Raw genomic sequence first — 17,042 nt, 5'->3', positions numbered from 1 at the left:
CCATTGTTCTAACACCTCCCCTCTCCTCCGCACCAATCTGTCACCATTCAGCGGGCTAGAGCTGCCTCAAATGCTTCCCTCCACAAATGAGATGGATAATTAGTTGCCCCTCACGAATGCTGCACTCTTCTCACCCCTGATTGCTTTCACCTTCTTGCTCCTGGCAATTTTGACACCTTGTAATCAGCCTGCTATTTCTCCATCTCAATCCATATCCTTCTTCCATTTTTTTATTTTTTTTTTGGGTCCCACCTTAGATTTTTATATTGCTTTTAAATATATTTCAAATCTGGTCGCCCGAAATGTCCCAAGAAGAAAGCTGATTTTTTTTTTTTTACAAAAAAAGACAGCAAAGGTAATGTGCAGTTCCAGTTTCCACTACAGAAGTGAATGAATGTAGCGTAAGGAAATACATAAAAAAATTCTAGCTGTCAGCATGAGATTCCTCTTCCAAATAACAACCAATGACAACATAATTATGAGCGAGCAGCTGTTCATGATCCCAGAGAGAAAAGCATGCAGGCTGCACAATGTTCAACTGTTCACAGATTAAGCAGACAGGATCATTAGGGATATCTATCTGCCAAAATCAAAAATGTAAAAAAAATTGCGTATCATTTTTTCCCCCTAGTGTTCATGATTTGATGCAAAACGTAGACTTATGTGGTTCATGTCAATCCAAAATAAACACACATTTTTGTTTGACACGTTACAATACATCAATATGTAGTAGTCACCTTCGCATGTACACCAAATGGCGTGTATTTTCACTCTTTTCTGCTGTGCAGATGATGTGTTGTGTTTGAATCCTGCGTGTTAGTCTAATGACTCATTGGTTGAGAATAGTTGATTGCGTTATCACATATTCCAAGACACTTCTGAGCTGTTTGAAACATGCAGGGGGAAAGCTATAAGACAAAGAAAAACTCCTTCAACTTGAAATAACAAATCAATTCATTACATTTGATTGTTAAAAGTGTCTTCTAATAGTCAGTAATTGTGAAAAAAATAATAATCATTTGTTTGCAACGTTCACACCAGCTCATCTAGCCAGTGCAAGTGTTACCAAACTCGAGCCGGAGGTCTGCAAGGCCCCCAATGCACAACAGTGTTCCAACACAGAGATTCCCCGCTTCCTTTAACATCTTCAGAGTGGTGAAAGTCTCCGCCATTTCTGTGAAAGTGTGAATAAACGAAGAAAAAAACAATAGCTAGCGCCGTTGGTTTAAAAAGAAAAAAAAAAGAAGTAAAAATTAGGTTTAGTCAATTGACAGGTGGCTCACAGACTGCAAAAATGTGTACTTTTCACAGTGTACAGCCAATTTACAAACCACGGTTAGCACTGCTTTACTGTTTAGTGCCGAACACTTCAAGTCTGTTATAGATTTCCATCATTTTTGTAGGATATATAATTTAAAGCTGGCACACGTCGACTGTACTAATTGCGAGCTGTACCACTTATCTTCCCATAGCTATTTAAATAAATTAGTCAACCTAAATGCTGCTTAATGCTGCAAATGATAAGGCTATAACTTCACTCACAGCAAAGCATCTGCTCTCTTACTGAATAATGGGTTACTGTTGGCATTCGGAGTACCTAACATATGGTCATTCTTTGAGTCTACATTTTAAGTGTGTGTGTGTAAATCTTTACGTTACCTTTAATTAATGATTCTTTAAAAGAAAAGAATATAAATAAATATGAGTGCGTGTGTTTGGACCATTGAAACAATTTTTTGTATTTTTTGAAAATCATTAAGGTCAAGAAAGTGTACCACTTTATTTACTTTTTTATATTAAATAAATGCATTCAAGTCTTGTTGAAGTGTCAAATCCTGTACAGCGCTCGGACTTCACGGCGGGCGGGTCTCGGCCATGAACGACAGTCAAAGTCTGGAAGTGGCTGGGAGCTTTGCCAGTCGCTCGCCTCTTCCGCTGTCAATTGTCAGCCTCAGTTTTAGGGGAGCAGTGCGAGTAGAGGTGGCTGTTCATTCGGTCCTGAGGAACCACGGCATGGCAGAAAGCGCATTTATCCGGGCTGCTGCTGCTGCTGCTGCTGCTGCTTGAAGCTGTCGCCAGCTCCGCCCTCACATCAACTGCATCACACAGCTCGGGGCTCCAGAGAGGCTGCAGGAATCACAGACGGGAATGGATTATTTATCCTCCAAAATGTCTACTTTTTTTCTTTTGACATATGCTCCAGCACTCGGGCCTCTCAACTTAAAGGAAGTTGAAAAAAGAATGCACGAAAAGCAGAGATCTGGAGTGAAAGCCAGCCGTCTTTTTGCCATTAAAAAGTAATAGACTCATTTCTAATAAATTTGAGTATGGGTGAAATAATTAATTCAAACTTTTAGATCTTCTTGTTTGCCATTTTTGATAAGCATGAATACACATCAGCAGTAAAATCTCACAAATACTTGTTTCGAATTTAGACGCTGCTGTGTGCTTCCATCTGGCTTTCACTTTCAAGCAAAGATGCCAAACATAACCACAGCATCCATGCTCGAGCGAAAGCAGGACTGAGCACACATTACACAGTAATAAGTTTCAAGTTTAGCCAAGGAGATATTTTTGGACTTCACAGCTTTCTTCCTCCATTAGCACAGACCAATCAAAAACTGATAATTTGCTACTACTTTTCTCAGACCTTCACCAGTGTTTCTCACCTGCTGGGGTCCCCGCACGCTCTCCTGGGAGGGTGAGGATGATGCTGAGTGGGTGGGGGATGTTTGGTAGACAAAAGGTATGGGCAGTTCCACAGGCTCCTCCTCTGTCAGTGTTGGAGAGACGCTCCCCAGAGGCCGCTCCATGGGCATAGCCAGCCCAATCTTTCTATCCGGAGAACTGTTTAGGAAGTCGTATTCACTGTCTGCTGAGGGTGGGAATTTGACACTGAGTTTGGTGAGAGAGTCTACCAAGTCCCGCTCCTCCTGGTTGGCGCCACGGGACGCCAGAGATGGGTGCAGGTGAGGGATGTCAGACCTTAAAGCTGAGGGGAAGGCTCTTTCTGCCTCTGCGGTTCGGTCTGTGCACTGGATGGGCATGGAGAACCGCTGATCTGTCACAACAGACAAATGTGAGGCTTTTTGTCCTGTTGCTTCTGTTTTTCTTCTCGTTTGGTCACCTCTGTGATGTACTTCAAGCATGACTTCACAAGATTCATGCTTGGAACAAGTTGAGATGATAAAAATAAAGAAAACATCCAAGAACTGTTTCTCTCTCCAACTCTTAAAATACATAGATTTACATGGATCATTTTTTTTACATTGTGTTTCTGTCAAAGTACTAAAAACTCTTCTGTTTAAGACTGATTAAGATAAGTTTGCTGTTGTTCAAAGATATAAATTGACAAAGAAAACAATCAAGTAAAGCCTGAAACTCTTGAATTATCAGTAAAAATTCCAAATATTCAGCTTGGGTCTGACACTCTAGCATTAGTGGAAATGTCCTCTGCTGCACTTCAAATCAGTGTTTGTACTAATAATTACTCCAAAGTCCAGCTTTTAAGTGTTTGTTCTTCCTCTTGCACTTTTATTTTTGTCCTGGAAATCCCGCAATTCCTACTTTCTGTTTTAAGATTTTAAGTTGCTGTGATGAAAAGCTAAGACAATAAAACTTTGACTATTGTTAGGAGATGAAGTTGTCCCAAAAAAAACAATAATCACACAAACTAGCAATAAAAAAGAAACAAAATTAGAATGAAATGGTTCTTTTCTGAGGCAAATCTAAAGACAGGTGTTGTCAGGTGGGCTTATTTCCAAATTGAGCTAAAGAGTTCCTGCAGGAATCCTTCCTGGCATCCAGCGGCTAATTTTCCTCCACCTGATTCCTCCTTAACAGATCACAGGGGGGCTGAAGCTGTCTAAATGATCATCCAGCAGGAGGTAGGGTTTATACTCTGGGCACTAATCCATCACAGTTTAGACAGACAACAATATTAACTCACTTATTAAGCAGAATCAAGAAAAAACACACAACATTCCACTTTAAAAGCTATTGTCCAGCAATAAAAAGCCAGCAACTCGGCAAAATGCTATTTCAAGATTACAAAATGATGGAACTTGTCATGTTTCTTGTCCAGTCTTTCTTTGGGACTTCGCGATCCAAGGTGCCAAAGTGCTGTTCAGAGTAACTAAATAAATGTTAAAAACAAACTAAATACTGATAACTCTTTTAGGGGCAAATGAGCCTTCTTGACTGTATTCATTTTGAATGCCTGAAGCTTTATTACTTAACAAGAAGCACATTTCCAAAAAGAATTTTTTTTTTAACTGAAACAATAATTTTCAAATAATTAAACCAAACCTAAGCAGAACACAGCTTTAAACACACAGCAAAGTTTGAGTAAAAAAACTCCTTCTGGAGCTTCCAACACATTTCAAGGATGTGGAGGGGAGGAATAAGCAGCAAAGGCTGCAGCCTGTTTCTACACTGACTCGGTTGTAGAAAATAAAAGCTCAGTGGATAAACTGTATGGATGCTACATATTTCTCAAGCCGCATGAAAGAGCAGTAGAAACACAAGGCCACTTCACATGATAGCCATTTTTGCTGGACACTTTAAGGTGACACATCATCTCCAAAATAGTTGTTTTTATTGGATATTTGCAAAACAATTTGTGATTTGGTTTTTACCCCTTTGCTGTATTGTCTTTCACTTCTTTGTAAAATGTTTAAGTTATAGGTGTTAAGCTGTACTGTCCTTGTGTTTGAATTCAATTATTCTTTGAGTAACCAGTGTTAATGTGGCAGCATTTTTGAACCACATTCATTTTACAAGCATTCGACCTATGATTTAGACAGTAAAGACAGTAAATCAGTGGGCAAACTGGCCAGCTCAAATTGAAGTCGTTTTTTTGTAAGCTTTGACTATTATCTTTAATTTCCTTTTTATGTTCAAAGACCTCCATTTTTAAGTACAATTAAAAACATCCAGAAAGGGCACGTTAAATATGTACTTGGATTTTTATAAAGGATCACAAGAATTCGAAACCAGCAACAATATTTTTCTAATTATTGTAAGCTGCTGGCATAAAAACGAAAATGTTCTAGTAAACGTGTACCATAGGGAACTGAGTCTACAGAAAAAAAACATTAAATCTTAACTATTTTTAAAAGTTTCCGTTCCTCTTGTTGTGAAGTTGCCCTTTTTTTGTAATTTACTACTTTTTACTTTGCGTCAACCTATGTTTACATGACAGTGTGACTAAAACATCATTATCATGTGGCACGTCCTAGCTGGTTGAGACATTCAATTATTCATACAAGGAAAACTGACCCTTCCATATAAATGGAATTTAAGCAGACCAGCAGGTAAATAGCTGAAGCAGAATTGTGGCCCAGAGATGGAGTTACAACCATCTCTGCATTTATTACTAAGGGAGGAAACAAAGTCAACTTAGAAATGTTGCAAGAAACAACTTTTAGGATCAACTTAAAAGCTAAAATGTGTGTTTTTTTGGATTCTTTAACAACGTCCTGTTGTGCATGAAAAATAAATCATTTATGACGCAGAATTAACATTTTTGTGCAAATATTACAGCTGTTTTTCCAAGTTATTTTATTTTTAAGGGTCAAATTTCATTGAAAAATCCTCATTTACTCTTCAGGTGGTAGTTTCTAAATGATCCTCAACCAAACGTCAAAAACCAATCTGTTTAGAATCAGGATGGGGGGGAAAAGAAGGACAAATGTTACCGTTTGACGCCTCGCTTCCTCCATGGAATCTTTTCAGGTGGTCTTTTTGCCTTCTGGTGAGAGACCGGATCTGTCGGAATTTGCCTTGAACGGCCTCAAATGCTTCGAGCATCTCCTGACTGGATGATAAGATCAGTGCAATAAACCAGTCATTATTAAGTGTCAATTGTTCAAATTGCATGTAAGTGATTGGTGAAAAATAGAGGGAAAAAGGTTTGCAGAAATTGGCACATACTAATCAACGCTGCCGCTGACTGGTAAATTAGGAGCAACAGCTACAGAGCCAATTTTCTCCTGGAAAAAAAGACACAGGCAACTGTAGTGGTCATTAACAGCAATTATCTGAGGTCGAACTGGTGATACATGTGCACTTTAACCATACATCATAAGCATGAAAGCTTTTCCTGTAGACTGCACAGAAAAAAGCAACAAAAAAAAGCTGATGCTGCAGAGCTGAAGGGTGAAATTATCCTCTAGCACCATCTGGTGAAGTAAAGCAGACACACTCTCTCTGGTTTACAAAAGTACAGCAGGTCACATCAAAGCCAATAAAAACAAATGACCTCAGCATGCTGGAGACTGGAAAACTCCAGATTATTTCCTTCTTTATGCTTTTTTTACTATCATAAACAGCTCGTGTGCTTCTGCCGCAATATCCGTGAGGTAATCGCTTGAAAAAAGTTACCTACAGTACGATCCCAGACAATACAAGAGCGATTAAAAAGTAATAATCACCGATGTATCATAACTCACAGAAACCACTGCAGTAACTGGACATTTCCCGTAACAATCTTTTGCATAGAATCAGGAAATTTAAGCAGAAGTACTTGACGCTTCTAAGTCAGAGAGAGGAAGCTTGTCATTTACTGGATGGACATCCTTCATTTCATGAGGAGGTGGAAAAAGATAATGCAACCCGAAACATACCGGGAACTGCACTGTTTTGTAAGTGCTGGCCCCTTCCAGGAGTTGGTTGCAAGGCTCACATTTCATCTCTCCTAAGGGTCAAATGGAGCAAGAAAATGGGGTGTTAGCTGGATGATATAGACCAAGTAGAAATTTTGGTTACTTGTGTCTTTAAGGGGGACTTGGGAAAAATAGACCCAAAGTTTACATGGAGAAGCACTAACCTGAGGGCTGCCTCATTGCTGAGAGTTTAGCTGTAAGTTCAGAGATCTGCCTCTGCTGGTCCTCTATCTTCTTTTGAAGTCCTTGAGTGTATCGCTCGTAATATTCTGACTGCAAACGCAATCAAATGTGTTATTCTTCTGGGAAAGAGTCAATTGAAGCAAATACAAGCGTATCGGTCGCTCCTACCATTTTCTGTAACTCCTTTTTAGCATTGTCCTTTTCGATGGAGACCTGGCGATAAGCTTCAAAAGCTTTGTTGAGCTGGTCCCCAATGTTCCTATCCATGCCGCGTGCCCCAGGATCATCACTGACACAGCAGACATGAGCCCTACGGGTAGCCCACAGGGGGGGAAAAGTCACAGTTTCTACCATAAAAAGAGCATTGAACCTCTTTAAATAAAACAATATCAAGAATACCAAAGCATTTCAGAATGCCTTTATCTGACACTAAAATATTAATAATTATTTAAAAAACAAAAAACTATAGCAAAATTATGGAATTTCTTGACTAGAGATCAATTTTGTAATAACATCTGTAATACACTTAAAAATGTAAGGAAGTGTGTCCCTTTTTAAACATCTAGGTCAACTGTTAAAATGCAGCAAAATGTTGACAAATCCTCAAAGGCGTAGTTTTTGTGAACAACACACAACTACAGAGTAACTAATAGTGTTCTTACAGAAAAGCAGCTCCACACTTACTGTTGCAACAGACGTTTTGAGCGGCTGCATTACAAAACTGAGGAGGATGAGGCAGTCTTCCTTATGAGCTCTTCATCAATTATTCAGGCGACGTCCATAATTGTGAGTCCCACTCATCTGCCAGGGACGCCTCACCACAGCAGCAGCAGCAGCACCCAAGTCCTCCCGAGGAAGAGGAGGTTCACTTCAAAGTGTCATGAAAAAGTTCTCCGGGTAGTAGTTCCGTGTTCTTCGAACTGACAGCTACACTGGGAATGGAGGCACCCCAAAAAACCAACAAGGCGAGTGAAAAACGGCCAGAACGAGCCTTCCTTTACCTTCATTCGAGTTGCTTTTTGAAGTTTGTTGTTTTGACACCACCGCAGCGGCGCCGCTTAACACTGAGATGCAAAGTTAGCGAGCGCTAGAGAGGATATGGCACACTGTGTTTTACATAGCCCTTTGGAGTTGGGAACTTCCCTCGGGGAATCCCCTGCTCTGTGGACTTCCGCCTTCACGCGGCTCCAGCCAATCAGCGGGCGTCTCGGAGAGGCGCAGGGTGGTTAGATGGTTGAGGGTTCTTCCAGCCTACGCGTCTGCAAACTGGCTGCATGTGAAAACTCTCCTCAAACTCGACTTCTCTTGTGCTCATTATTCTCCACAAACTTTTTTCTTATATAACCTCATAAACACTTTTTTTTTCCTTTTTTGCAAAACATTACATTATCTGTTTATTACAATCAGCACGTCCTTTATTGTTTCCTCCCTTAGCAAAACACTGAAGTTTATTTTATTAAGTATGCTTTAGTATAAGTATGGCAAGTATACTATAGACTATGCAGTGTAGGAAGTAAACTAACTGAATATTTCTGAAGAATACTAAATTGCAACATTCTAAGCTTACAATATATAGATATATATTGTGGAATATGCGTTTATGGACCTCTTTTTGCTAAGGGCTACCACAGAAAAAGTGTGTATCAATGTGAAGTGCATACAACTGTCAGCAAATTTATAAAATAAACAGACAAAGTGATTACATTTGTTTCTAAAGTGCAGTCTCTAGAACAAATAAAATCGAAAGGTTTAATGCACTTTTTTCTTATATAACCTCATAAACATTTTTAGTCGCAAAACATTATATTTTGTTTATTACAGTGAGCATGCCCTTTTTGTTTCACCCCTTAGCCAAAAGTGGTACACTTGAAGAGTATTTTGTTAAGTATACTTGTGTGTAAGTATAGCAAGTGAACTATAAACCATGTAGTATAGGAAGTGAAGTAACTCTCTGAATACTAAAGTTTACATTATATAAATAGTCTATAAAAAGTAAATTTCAAGTATTCTGCTTCACTACTTGTAGTACACTTACATAGATAACTATTTGCCAAGGGATAACACAGAAAAAGTGCATATAAATGTCTGCTAATCTAGAAATAAATTGTATAGAACTCTCTATCAGTTGAGGCGACCGTATTGCAGAGGTAGAGTGGTCAACCCTTGATCAAAAGATCGCAGGTTTGGTTCCCACCTTGCCCAACCATGTGTCAAAGTTTCCGAACCCCAGCTGCCATCAGCGTGGGAATGTGTATGGGACTGTGACTGTCGAAGCCCTATGGAGTTTAAAAGAAGGTAGTAGTGCGCCATATAAGTATATGCCATTTGTCATTTATTCCAATTGTAGCTAAAGTGGAGCCTCTATGACAAATATGCACATAAACACTAAAGTTTTAATGCACTTTTTTCCAGAAACAATGCCTTATAAACATGTTTTACTTAAAAATGGTTACAGATTGTAAGAAAATGTTTTGTTTAGTCACAGGCTAAAGCATGCAAGCCTTATGACAAATACTTTGCTCACACACACACACACACACAATAGGAGGCTTCACTGCCCTGTTGACATTATGATTCATTTCCATCCTGTGTCTGCAAAGCGGGTCTCACAGTTAGTGTCTTTTCTTTATGTAAATGTATGACATGCATGTGATTTAAGACCTTTTTTTCAATCTGATTCATGTCTGGCCTTGTCTGTTTGTAGACGTGATCTCTGGACTGGTGGTCCAAGGCGGAAGGCACACGCCAACACAACCAGGGTACGAAGAATTTACCAGTAGATGGCAGCTGAGAGCGACTTTTTTTAAGCCTGCTGTCTTTATAACAGCTCAATGACAAAAAGGCAGGGAGTAGAGGTGTTTCTGGAAGTAAAAGAAATATAAAATGAGGTGATTTTAAAGCTAAAACACTGTTTAGAGGAAGAATCATTAGGGTTTATATGATGAGTTTGCATTAAAAATATTTTGTAGGATGTGTTATATAAGGAATTTGTGGTGATATTTTGACCACCTCATTTTTTTTGAACACAAGAACACATTTTCAAATAAATGTTACCCCCCCCCCCCCCCCCCCATATGACGCCAATATTTACAACAAAGCCAGTAGTAAACAAAATATTAAATAATTGCATTATTTAAATTTAAAACATCACAAACTATTGCACAATTTGGTTGCAAAAATGGTTATGATTGTTTTTTTTCTTTTTAACCTGAAGTGATTTTTTTTTAGTTTCAAATATGAGCAACTTTTAAAAGATACAGAGCAACTTTGAAAAGATGTTTCATTCTCTAGTTGTGAAGACAAAAGGCTCTAAAAATGACAAACAGGATGTGCAACTGTGCAGTCTATGGCTTCTGAGCTGCTTTTATATAAATACAGAGCTTCAAAAGAGCTGTCAGCCTGAGAGAACAGGCTCCCCTAGGGGTGAAATGTTGAAATCCCTCTTTTCCCCCCTAATCTGTAATTGAAAGCAGATGATGAAGAAACAACCCTATCCATACCATTCCAATAAGAAAACAGTGGGGTATCTTCAAAGTTTCACATATATTGTGATGGTTGTTTTGAACTCAAAACACTCTGGTATAACCCCTGTCTTGTGGTTCTGGTAAAGGAAAAATGTCAGTCAGATTGTGGTAGACAAGATAAGGGGAGAAGCTATGACTGAACACTGAGTGAGGCTTATGAGAGCTTTCAATGACCACAGAATCTTTCACCTCAATTACCATGCTCTTTCACTATTCACTTTATAATTCCCCTTTGTTTATATTTCCTGAGGAGAAAAACCCATTACGGCGCTGACTGCACAGAACATTATGTGTTCTGAACATCAGACTAAAATAATAATAATAATTCAGCAGAGCAGTTTTCATGAAGTGGACATGACACATTTGGGTGAGAACACCCTGCACTGCTTGTCCTATAGACACAAGTATGGACTCAATGCACATTTACTCCCTCTCACGTGACCCATAAGCCGGAACCACAAAGATTAGTTATCTTGGCATACTGACTGAAATACATATGTCTTATCAGTTTTTTCTGTCAGTTGTGCATTTTCTGCATCATCTTTCTCCCCTGATGTTAACAGTCTGGGTGTTAAACCTTGAAAACCGGCACTTTGCATTGCCTGGTCCACCCACTTCCATTTTTGAACATAAACCTTCTGCGACAGTCTCTCAACCTCCACAATGCCGCCATTCTGGTTAACAGTGTGGTCAGTTCTCGACCTGACTGCTGCAACTGTTTGATAAACTCTGATAACGCTCCACAAACATCAACTGGTCCAAAACTCAGCAGCATAACGAGAACTTTATCCACCTGTCACACCTGTTCTCCGGCAGCTCCAATAGCTCCCAATCACAAACTGCATCCAGTGCAAGATTATGCTTTTTTTTATTTACCACCTTTCACATCACTGTACCTGCCCCACACTCAGATTTGTCTCATCTGTCCTGTTACTGTCCTGTTTGCAAATCTCACAGGATTTTGGCTCTGGACATGCCCCTCCAAAATTTGCAGCATCAGTTCATCTTTCAAACAAAACTCGTCTGTTAAGGCTTTTCTACCCTTAATAAGTCCAATTTTTCTCCATGTCTGAATAGTTTAATCCTTGTGTGTGTTTGTGTTTTCTTATGAATTTTTTGTTTCAAACATATAGTGACCTTTTAATGTCTGAAAAGCGCTTCTTAGATCAAATGTATTGTATAGAGTAGCAAATTCACACACAGAAGATTTTCTCTAAGCATTTCCAGGTTTTGTGTGTGAATATGTATATGCGTGTGTGTGTGTGTGTGTGTGTGTGTGTGTGTGTGTGTGTGTGTGTGTGTGTGTGTGTGGGTGTGGGTGTGTGTGTGTGCGTGTGTGGGGGGGTGTGTGTGTGTGTGTGATGGTGGTGGTGGGGGGGTCAACCTATGCCATGAAACTAACAATGTTTCTGGTTCAGAAATGAGTCTTCAAGGGCGATTTTCTTTATTATTTACCGACCTCACCTCTTTCAAAAGGTGCACTGGTGGTAAGATTAACATAAAGATAAATGTTGTAGAGATAGGATGTTCATATTCTTTTGTACTTTGATCACACTGAACTGTGCTCCATGTGCACAACGTCCACAACAAAATCCTGTGTACTATTTGAGATCATTGTCTTTAGAATAGTATATTTATTGTGAGGACAGCTTCATTGTCATTTGTCACGTCTTTGTATCTGTCTTATGGGGTCATCCTCCCTCTGAAGCCAGGATCAGCAGTAAAGCGGTTGAAGAAGCCATCCATGTATTCTCCATGTCCAGCAAAATAAACAATCTGCTGTAGGTCTGCAGAAATTTGAGATCTGATAGAGGACAGAGCTGAGGACTCTGGCATGCATGGGGGAGCAAAAGAGGAGGGGAGTGGAGGAGGAATGCAGGGGAGAAACACACAGATCATATTTCAGGAGCCCAGAGGGAAATGAGGAGAGTAAAAACAAAGATGGCTTGCGAGAAACACGTTTATTGTTAGGAGAAAAAAAAGAGTTACCAAGTAAAAAGAAGAAAAAAAAGAATAGAGAGCAGACATTTTTTGCAACTGTGTGTGATACATTCTTTTTGAAACCAAAACAATGCATCTTGCAATAAAGAGATTTGCTGTTTCCTAAAATACATGGAAGAACGTTAGCAGCTTTCCTTTTGAAGACACGAAACTGTGTTGAATTGTGTTTGCTTTGTGTGACCTATATCATGTTGTTTCAAGCTTGAAAAACTGCAAGGAGGCTTTTCCTGCATGCATATAGAATTTCCTGATTGATAGTGGGAGGAAGTTTTGCCCTGTTCCCGTCAACAAAGGAGCTAAACCACAATGCTCTCACTGACAAAGAGATTTTACGCAAGACCATGAGCATGAACCATGTGCAATAACTCTTTTTAGCCTGATGCCTCCCTTCACGAATTCTTTGTGAATGTAAAATATGAATGTTTGTTTCCATGTTGAATGACACTAAGATTCGTACAGATAAAGGCACAATCATTTCTGTTTTGTGGGAGGTTTTTACGGGTACTTGTATGCAATAGCCCAGTCCTGACCATCAACCACAAATGATCAAGGTCTCTTCTGCCTTAAGGTAATGCTTCTTATAGAACAAAACCTTTCTAAAAATGTCAAGTCACTGTCCGGCACCTAATACCTACAAATAATCTACTTTTTTAACTCAAAACTTTCAAAATTGTTGCACGTGGACAAAATTCTTTTTTAACTTGCCACTGTAGTGACATTTGAAATCAACACATTTCCTCCCAATACATTTCTTAAAATGTTATATTAAATAAAAAAAAATTTCCTTGATATCTAAAAACATTGAAGCCAGATAGGTTTTCTCACTTTACAATGCATTGCATCTGATTTTGGAACTGGCAGGTCAAATGTCACAGAGAGGATGCACGTCACAGAGTCAATATATGAGCTTAGTGGGGGCTGGAAAGTCCCTTGATTGTGAAAAGCTTCAGTCATGCCAGCATGAAAATAGTGGATATCCTGTTTTTAGATGCATTTGATGCCTTTTTAACAGAAGTATGAGATGGGTTTCAGTAAAATACATGTAAACACTTGTAATATTAAAATCAGTTAGTTTAAATAGTTTTGGATGACACAACATAAACATTTTAGGGTAATTAAGCTACAAATGTGAAACAAATTAGTGGTATTCCTGTTAATATTGCTCTATTCATTTTTATTTGGCACTTGTTTACTGATTTTATAATTAAATTCTTTAATTGTAGATACTAACTGCTTTAAATAACTTTAATGATCAAACTATACCATCAGGTGACTGCATTTACTGCAGTTGTGACAGTGACACACAATGGCATTATGTTGAGGGTGAACAGCTCCATACAATGTTTACAATAAAGTTTGGAAAGTTGCCCAGCAGCAAAATGTGCACAATGAAAGAGCCCAGCAGGGCTGCTCTTTATGTCAGTATCCAGGCTAAGAGCTTTTGTTCTCATATTACTCCTGTTAAAGCCTTTGTCATTTACATATAAAAAAACAAATTTCACATTATTTCTGGTTGTATTAAATGCAAAGTAAAACAAGAAATTACATTTCTTCAAGACATTTCACATACCTATTTTCAGAACTATCGAATGCAAACATAAAAGAATAAAAATTAGGCTCCAGCTGTGTGGTATGAAAACGTTAGCAGCTGCAATGTGGTGTTACAGTATATGGCACGCCAAATCTTTTTTTTTTGTTGAAATATTTCATCCTGCTTGTCAAAAGGGTTTTGATTTACAAAAACTGTCTTTAGGACCATAAAAAATAGATCACACTTGTGTGCTTGTGTGTACTAAAAGTTTATTATTACATTAGTATACTAAGTTTTAAAACGATGTGCTTTAAAACTCAGCGGGGTTGTTTTCTGTGTTTGGCTCACACAGGAATTCCAAAAAGACAGCAAAATATATATCTCAGTACAAAACCAATCCCTGTAGGAGAAATTATCTCTTTGCTAGATTAAAACAATGTTGCTGATGGAAGAAAAACGTTTTACAAAAAAGAACTTCTTAAAATCAATTGATCAAGGGTTTTGGAATCTGAAGATGATATTCTTAATCTTAAATTTCCCATGAGTTTTGGCGACTTACACTGAATTTACAATAAAGTTGTTTAATAATATTTAACCACCATGGATAGTCTTAACTACACCTTTCACAATCTTATTTATTTTTACTTGGATTAAGTTTATGTAGCTGCAGTATTTTTTCTGGTTTAGTGTAAATGTGATCATGTTCTCACCTGAAGTTACTAATCTTACTCATTTGATTTTCCCTAACTGTACTAAATTGTTGTTTTTGTCCCTCATTGTTGAAAAAATGCTTATCACCGTCTTTTTTATTCTTCATGGTGGAGGTGTTTTATGTTTTTGTCATGCTAAATTCTGATCATGGTCAACTGTTTTACTTAAATTGGGTTTCAATCATACTGCTCCTTGGTTCTACTGCCCGCGGCTTCTCCTCAACAACTAATTTATGATAATATCCATACAGCGTGAGTCTCTTTGCCAGCCTCATCAAACAAAACTTTGCTCTTTCTATGAGAAGCAGATGGTCAGTAGATGTACAAATAAGCCGTTAACTTGAATAATTTATTGTTTTTGTCCCAAATTAAGAATTGGCATAGTTGTCATTCCTGTTATAAGAGAGAATGCAATATTTTTTATTACATCGTAGTTGACAATTGGGCCATAAATGTTTCACTAAATATTTAGAAGATAGATTGAAACAGAACACATAACTTAAATATACTTAAATATACTTAAATATTAAATTTAAGAAAGAACAGGGCCTAAATAGTATAATCCACACTAACACAATTACTTCTAATACTCTTCAAACACCTATAGTTTACTTACACATAAAATGCAATCCAATGAGACCCTTCTGATAAAGCAAGAAGATAGATGAGTGTTGCATACAGCTTTTAGCCGTTAAAACTGTGCAGTGCTCACTCTGCCATTACCACTTTCTTAGGAAACTGCAGATGAGGAGAAGTGTGGATGATTGTCTTTCTCTTTGTGAGACGATTGAACTCTAAAAACGGAAAAAGTTCCTCGGATGAGGAGCATCTTCTTGAGAAACCTTTAAAGTCCAGTTGCCCTGAAGATCGAAAGTCTGACATGACATGACCCCGATGACTGAGAATATATCTGTGAAACCGGAGATTCTGCTCTGATTTGTGAAACAGACATCAAAACATCAACATTTGGAAGCTGGTTACTCATAGTGACTGTCTTTTGAGTTCAGTTAAAGGCTATACTAAAGTAGCTGTAAGTAGCACAAAGTGTTGGTATTACCTCACTCAGTGATTTACCTTGGAATTTCCCTGTTTGTGTCTTGCAAATCTATTTTAATTTCAAAGTGATTTTGAGATCTTTTCAGCTCTTCGTGTTAATACATGTTCAGTCGGCTTGGGTTCATGTAATCTGAGTCAACACAAGAGTCTGTGAGGACACCTTTCAGCTAAAAGATGAGCGCGTTCCACAACTGCATGTTCTATTGTTATTTCATCTGGGATGTTGACAGGAACAGAAATGGCTTTTAGGTGGGCAAGGTCAGATGCAAACATATCCCGAGTTAACCTTTCACTGTTTTATAAAAGGCTGTACAATTACCTCTGTGGCCGTCCCGCCATCCCACCCAGCATCCTTCACTGAGTGCTGAATCAGACCTCACTCCCTTTCTTCCACCACTGACCCGATGACTCCCGGTGGCCTTCAGAAACAAGACTTATGACCTTTTTTTTTCACAGAGATTGATTTACAACATGCTACACTGGTCAGAGCCTTTCACTGTTTTGGTAACTGGTGTCCGAGTGGACTCAGGAGGGTCATTTCAGTGATTCTTAAGTTACATACTTTTTATGGGACAACAAAAGCACAGAATCTTTAAGCTCATGTTCTCTCCAGTTGTTACACATGGTTTTGATAAAAGTAAAGTACATCCAAAACATCTGCAAGTCTTACTTAAAACAACTATTATGTATGGTAAGAAGGGTCAGTCTGCAAATACAAAATACACAGCATTCCAGCATTTTCCCCCTTTTTGCCATGAAACACTTTCACGAAGGAACCAGATTATGAAGAGGAAAGTCAACATATTTTCCCAATTTCCTTTAACAGATTAAAACCAGATAAGTTTCTGTTTCCCAGGGTTTTGCAATACAAAAGAATTGTATTCTCACCCAGTGGCGGAGCTAGAACATTTTATATTGGGAGGGGCAGAGGACTTTGGAAGGGTGGCAAATGAGAACAGCAGAGTGGAAGGCCATAACAAATGAAAAGATCAAAAAATGTTTTATTATTGATGAATTATAATAAACGATTTTTCTAAAATCCATAAGAATTTCCATTTGCCCTAGAATTGAAATAGAACAGATTTTGGCTAAGGCCAGGGTGCTTACAGCCCAGATCAGCCAGCATACACAATATGGGATGTAGCAAATAAGGGTTTCGTTAAAAAATATTACTTTTGTTAATTTTGCATTGCTTAAATTCTCACTCCAGTCCTCTTTTGATCGATTGTGGAAGCGTCCCCAGTGGTCTTTTAATTACAATTATGTCGTTTTTAGCCAAAATGGGAAAAAAAACTGTTTTGTTTTCTTTGACATTGTTTTTGCAGAGTGACAGAAGTAATTATTTAATTAGAAATTCCCTTTTGAGTTGTGG

At 38.3% G+C, this 17,042-nt stretch overlaps 1 protein-coding gene across 1 annotated transcript; it reads right to left on the bottom strand.

Moving 5' to 3' along the window:
* Nucleotides 1-233: 233 nt before the first annotated feature.
* Nucleotides 234-8,011, bottom strand: tank (TRAF family member associated NFKB activator). Its single transcript, XM_004081893.4, has 8 exons — nt 7,533-8,011; nt 7,017-7,158; nt 6,830-6,938; nt 6,627-6,697; nt 5,935-5,993; nt 5,700-5,818; nt 2,670-3,061; nt 234-2,127 (listed from the first exon to the last, which is right to left on the bottom strand). The coding sequence occupies exons 2-8, from the start codon at nt 7,113-7,115 to the stop codon at nt 1,939-1,941; spliced, it is 1,038 nt and encodes a 345-aa protein (XP_004081941.1). The 5' UTR covers nt 7,116-7,158; nt 7,533-8,011; the 3' UTR covers nt 234-1,938.
* Between the last annotated feature and the right edge of the window lie 9,031 nt (nt 8,012-17,042).

This window comes from Oryzias latipes, chromosome 21 (assembly GCF_002234675.1).
Source record: "Oryzias latipes chromosome 21, ASM223467v1".
Taxonomy (NCBI): Eukaryota; Metazoa; Chordata; class Actinopteri; order Beloniformes; family Adrianichthyidae; genus Oryzias; species Oryzias latipes.
Note: the sequence above shows the minus strand (reverse complement) of the source record. Positions and strands in the feature narration are given on the sequence as shown.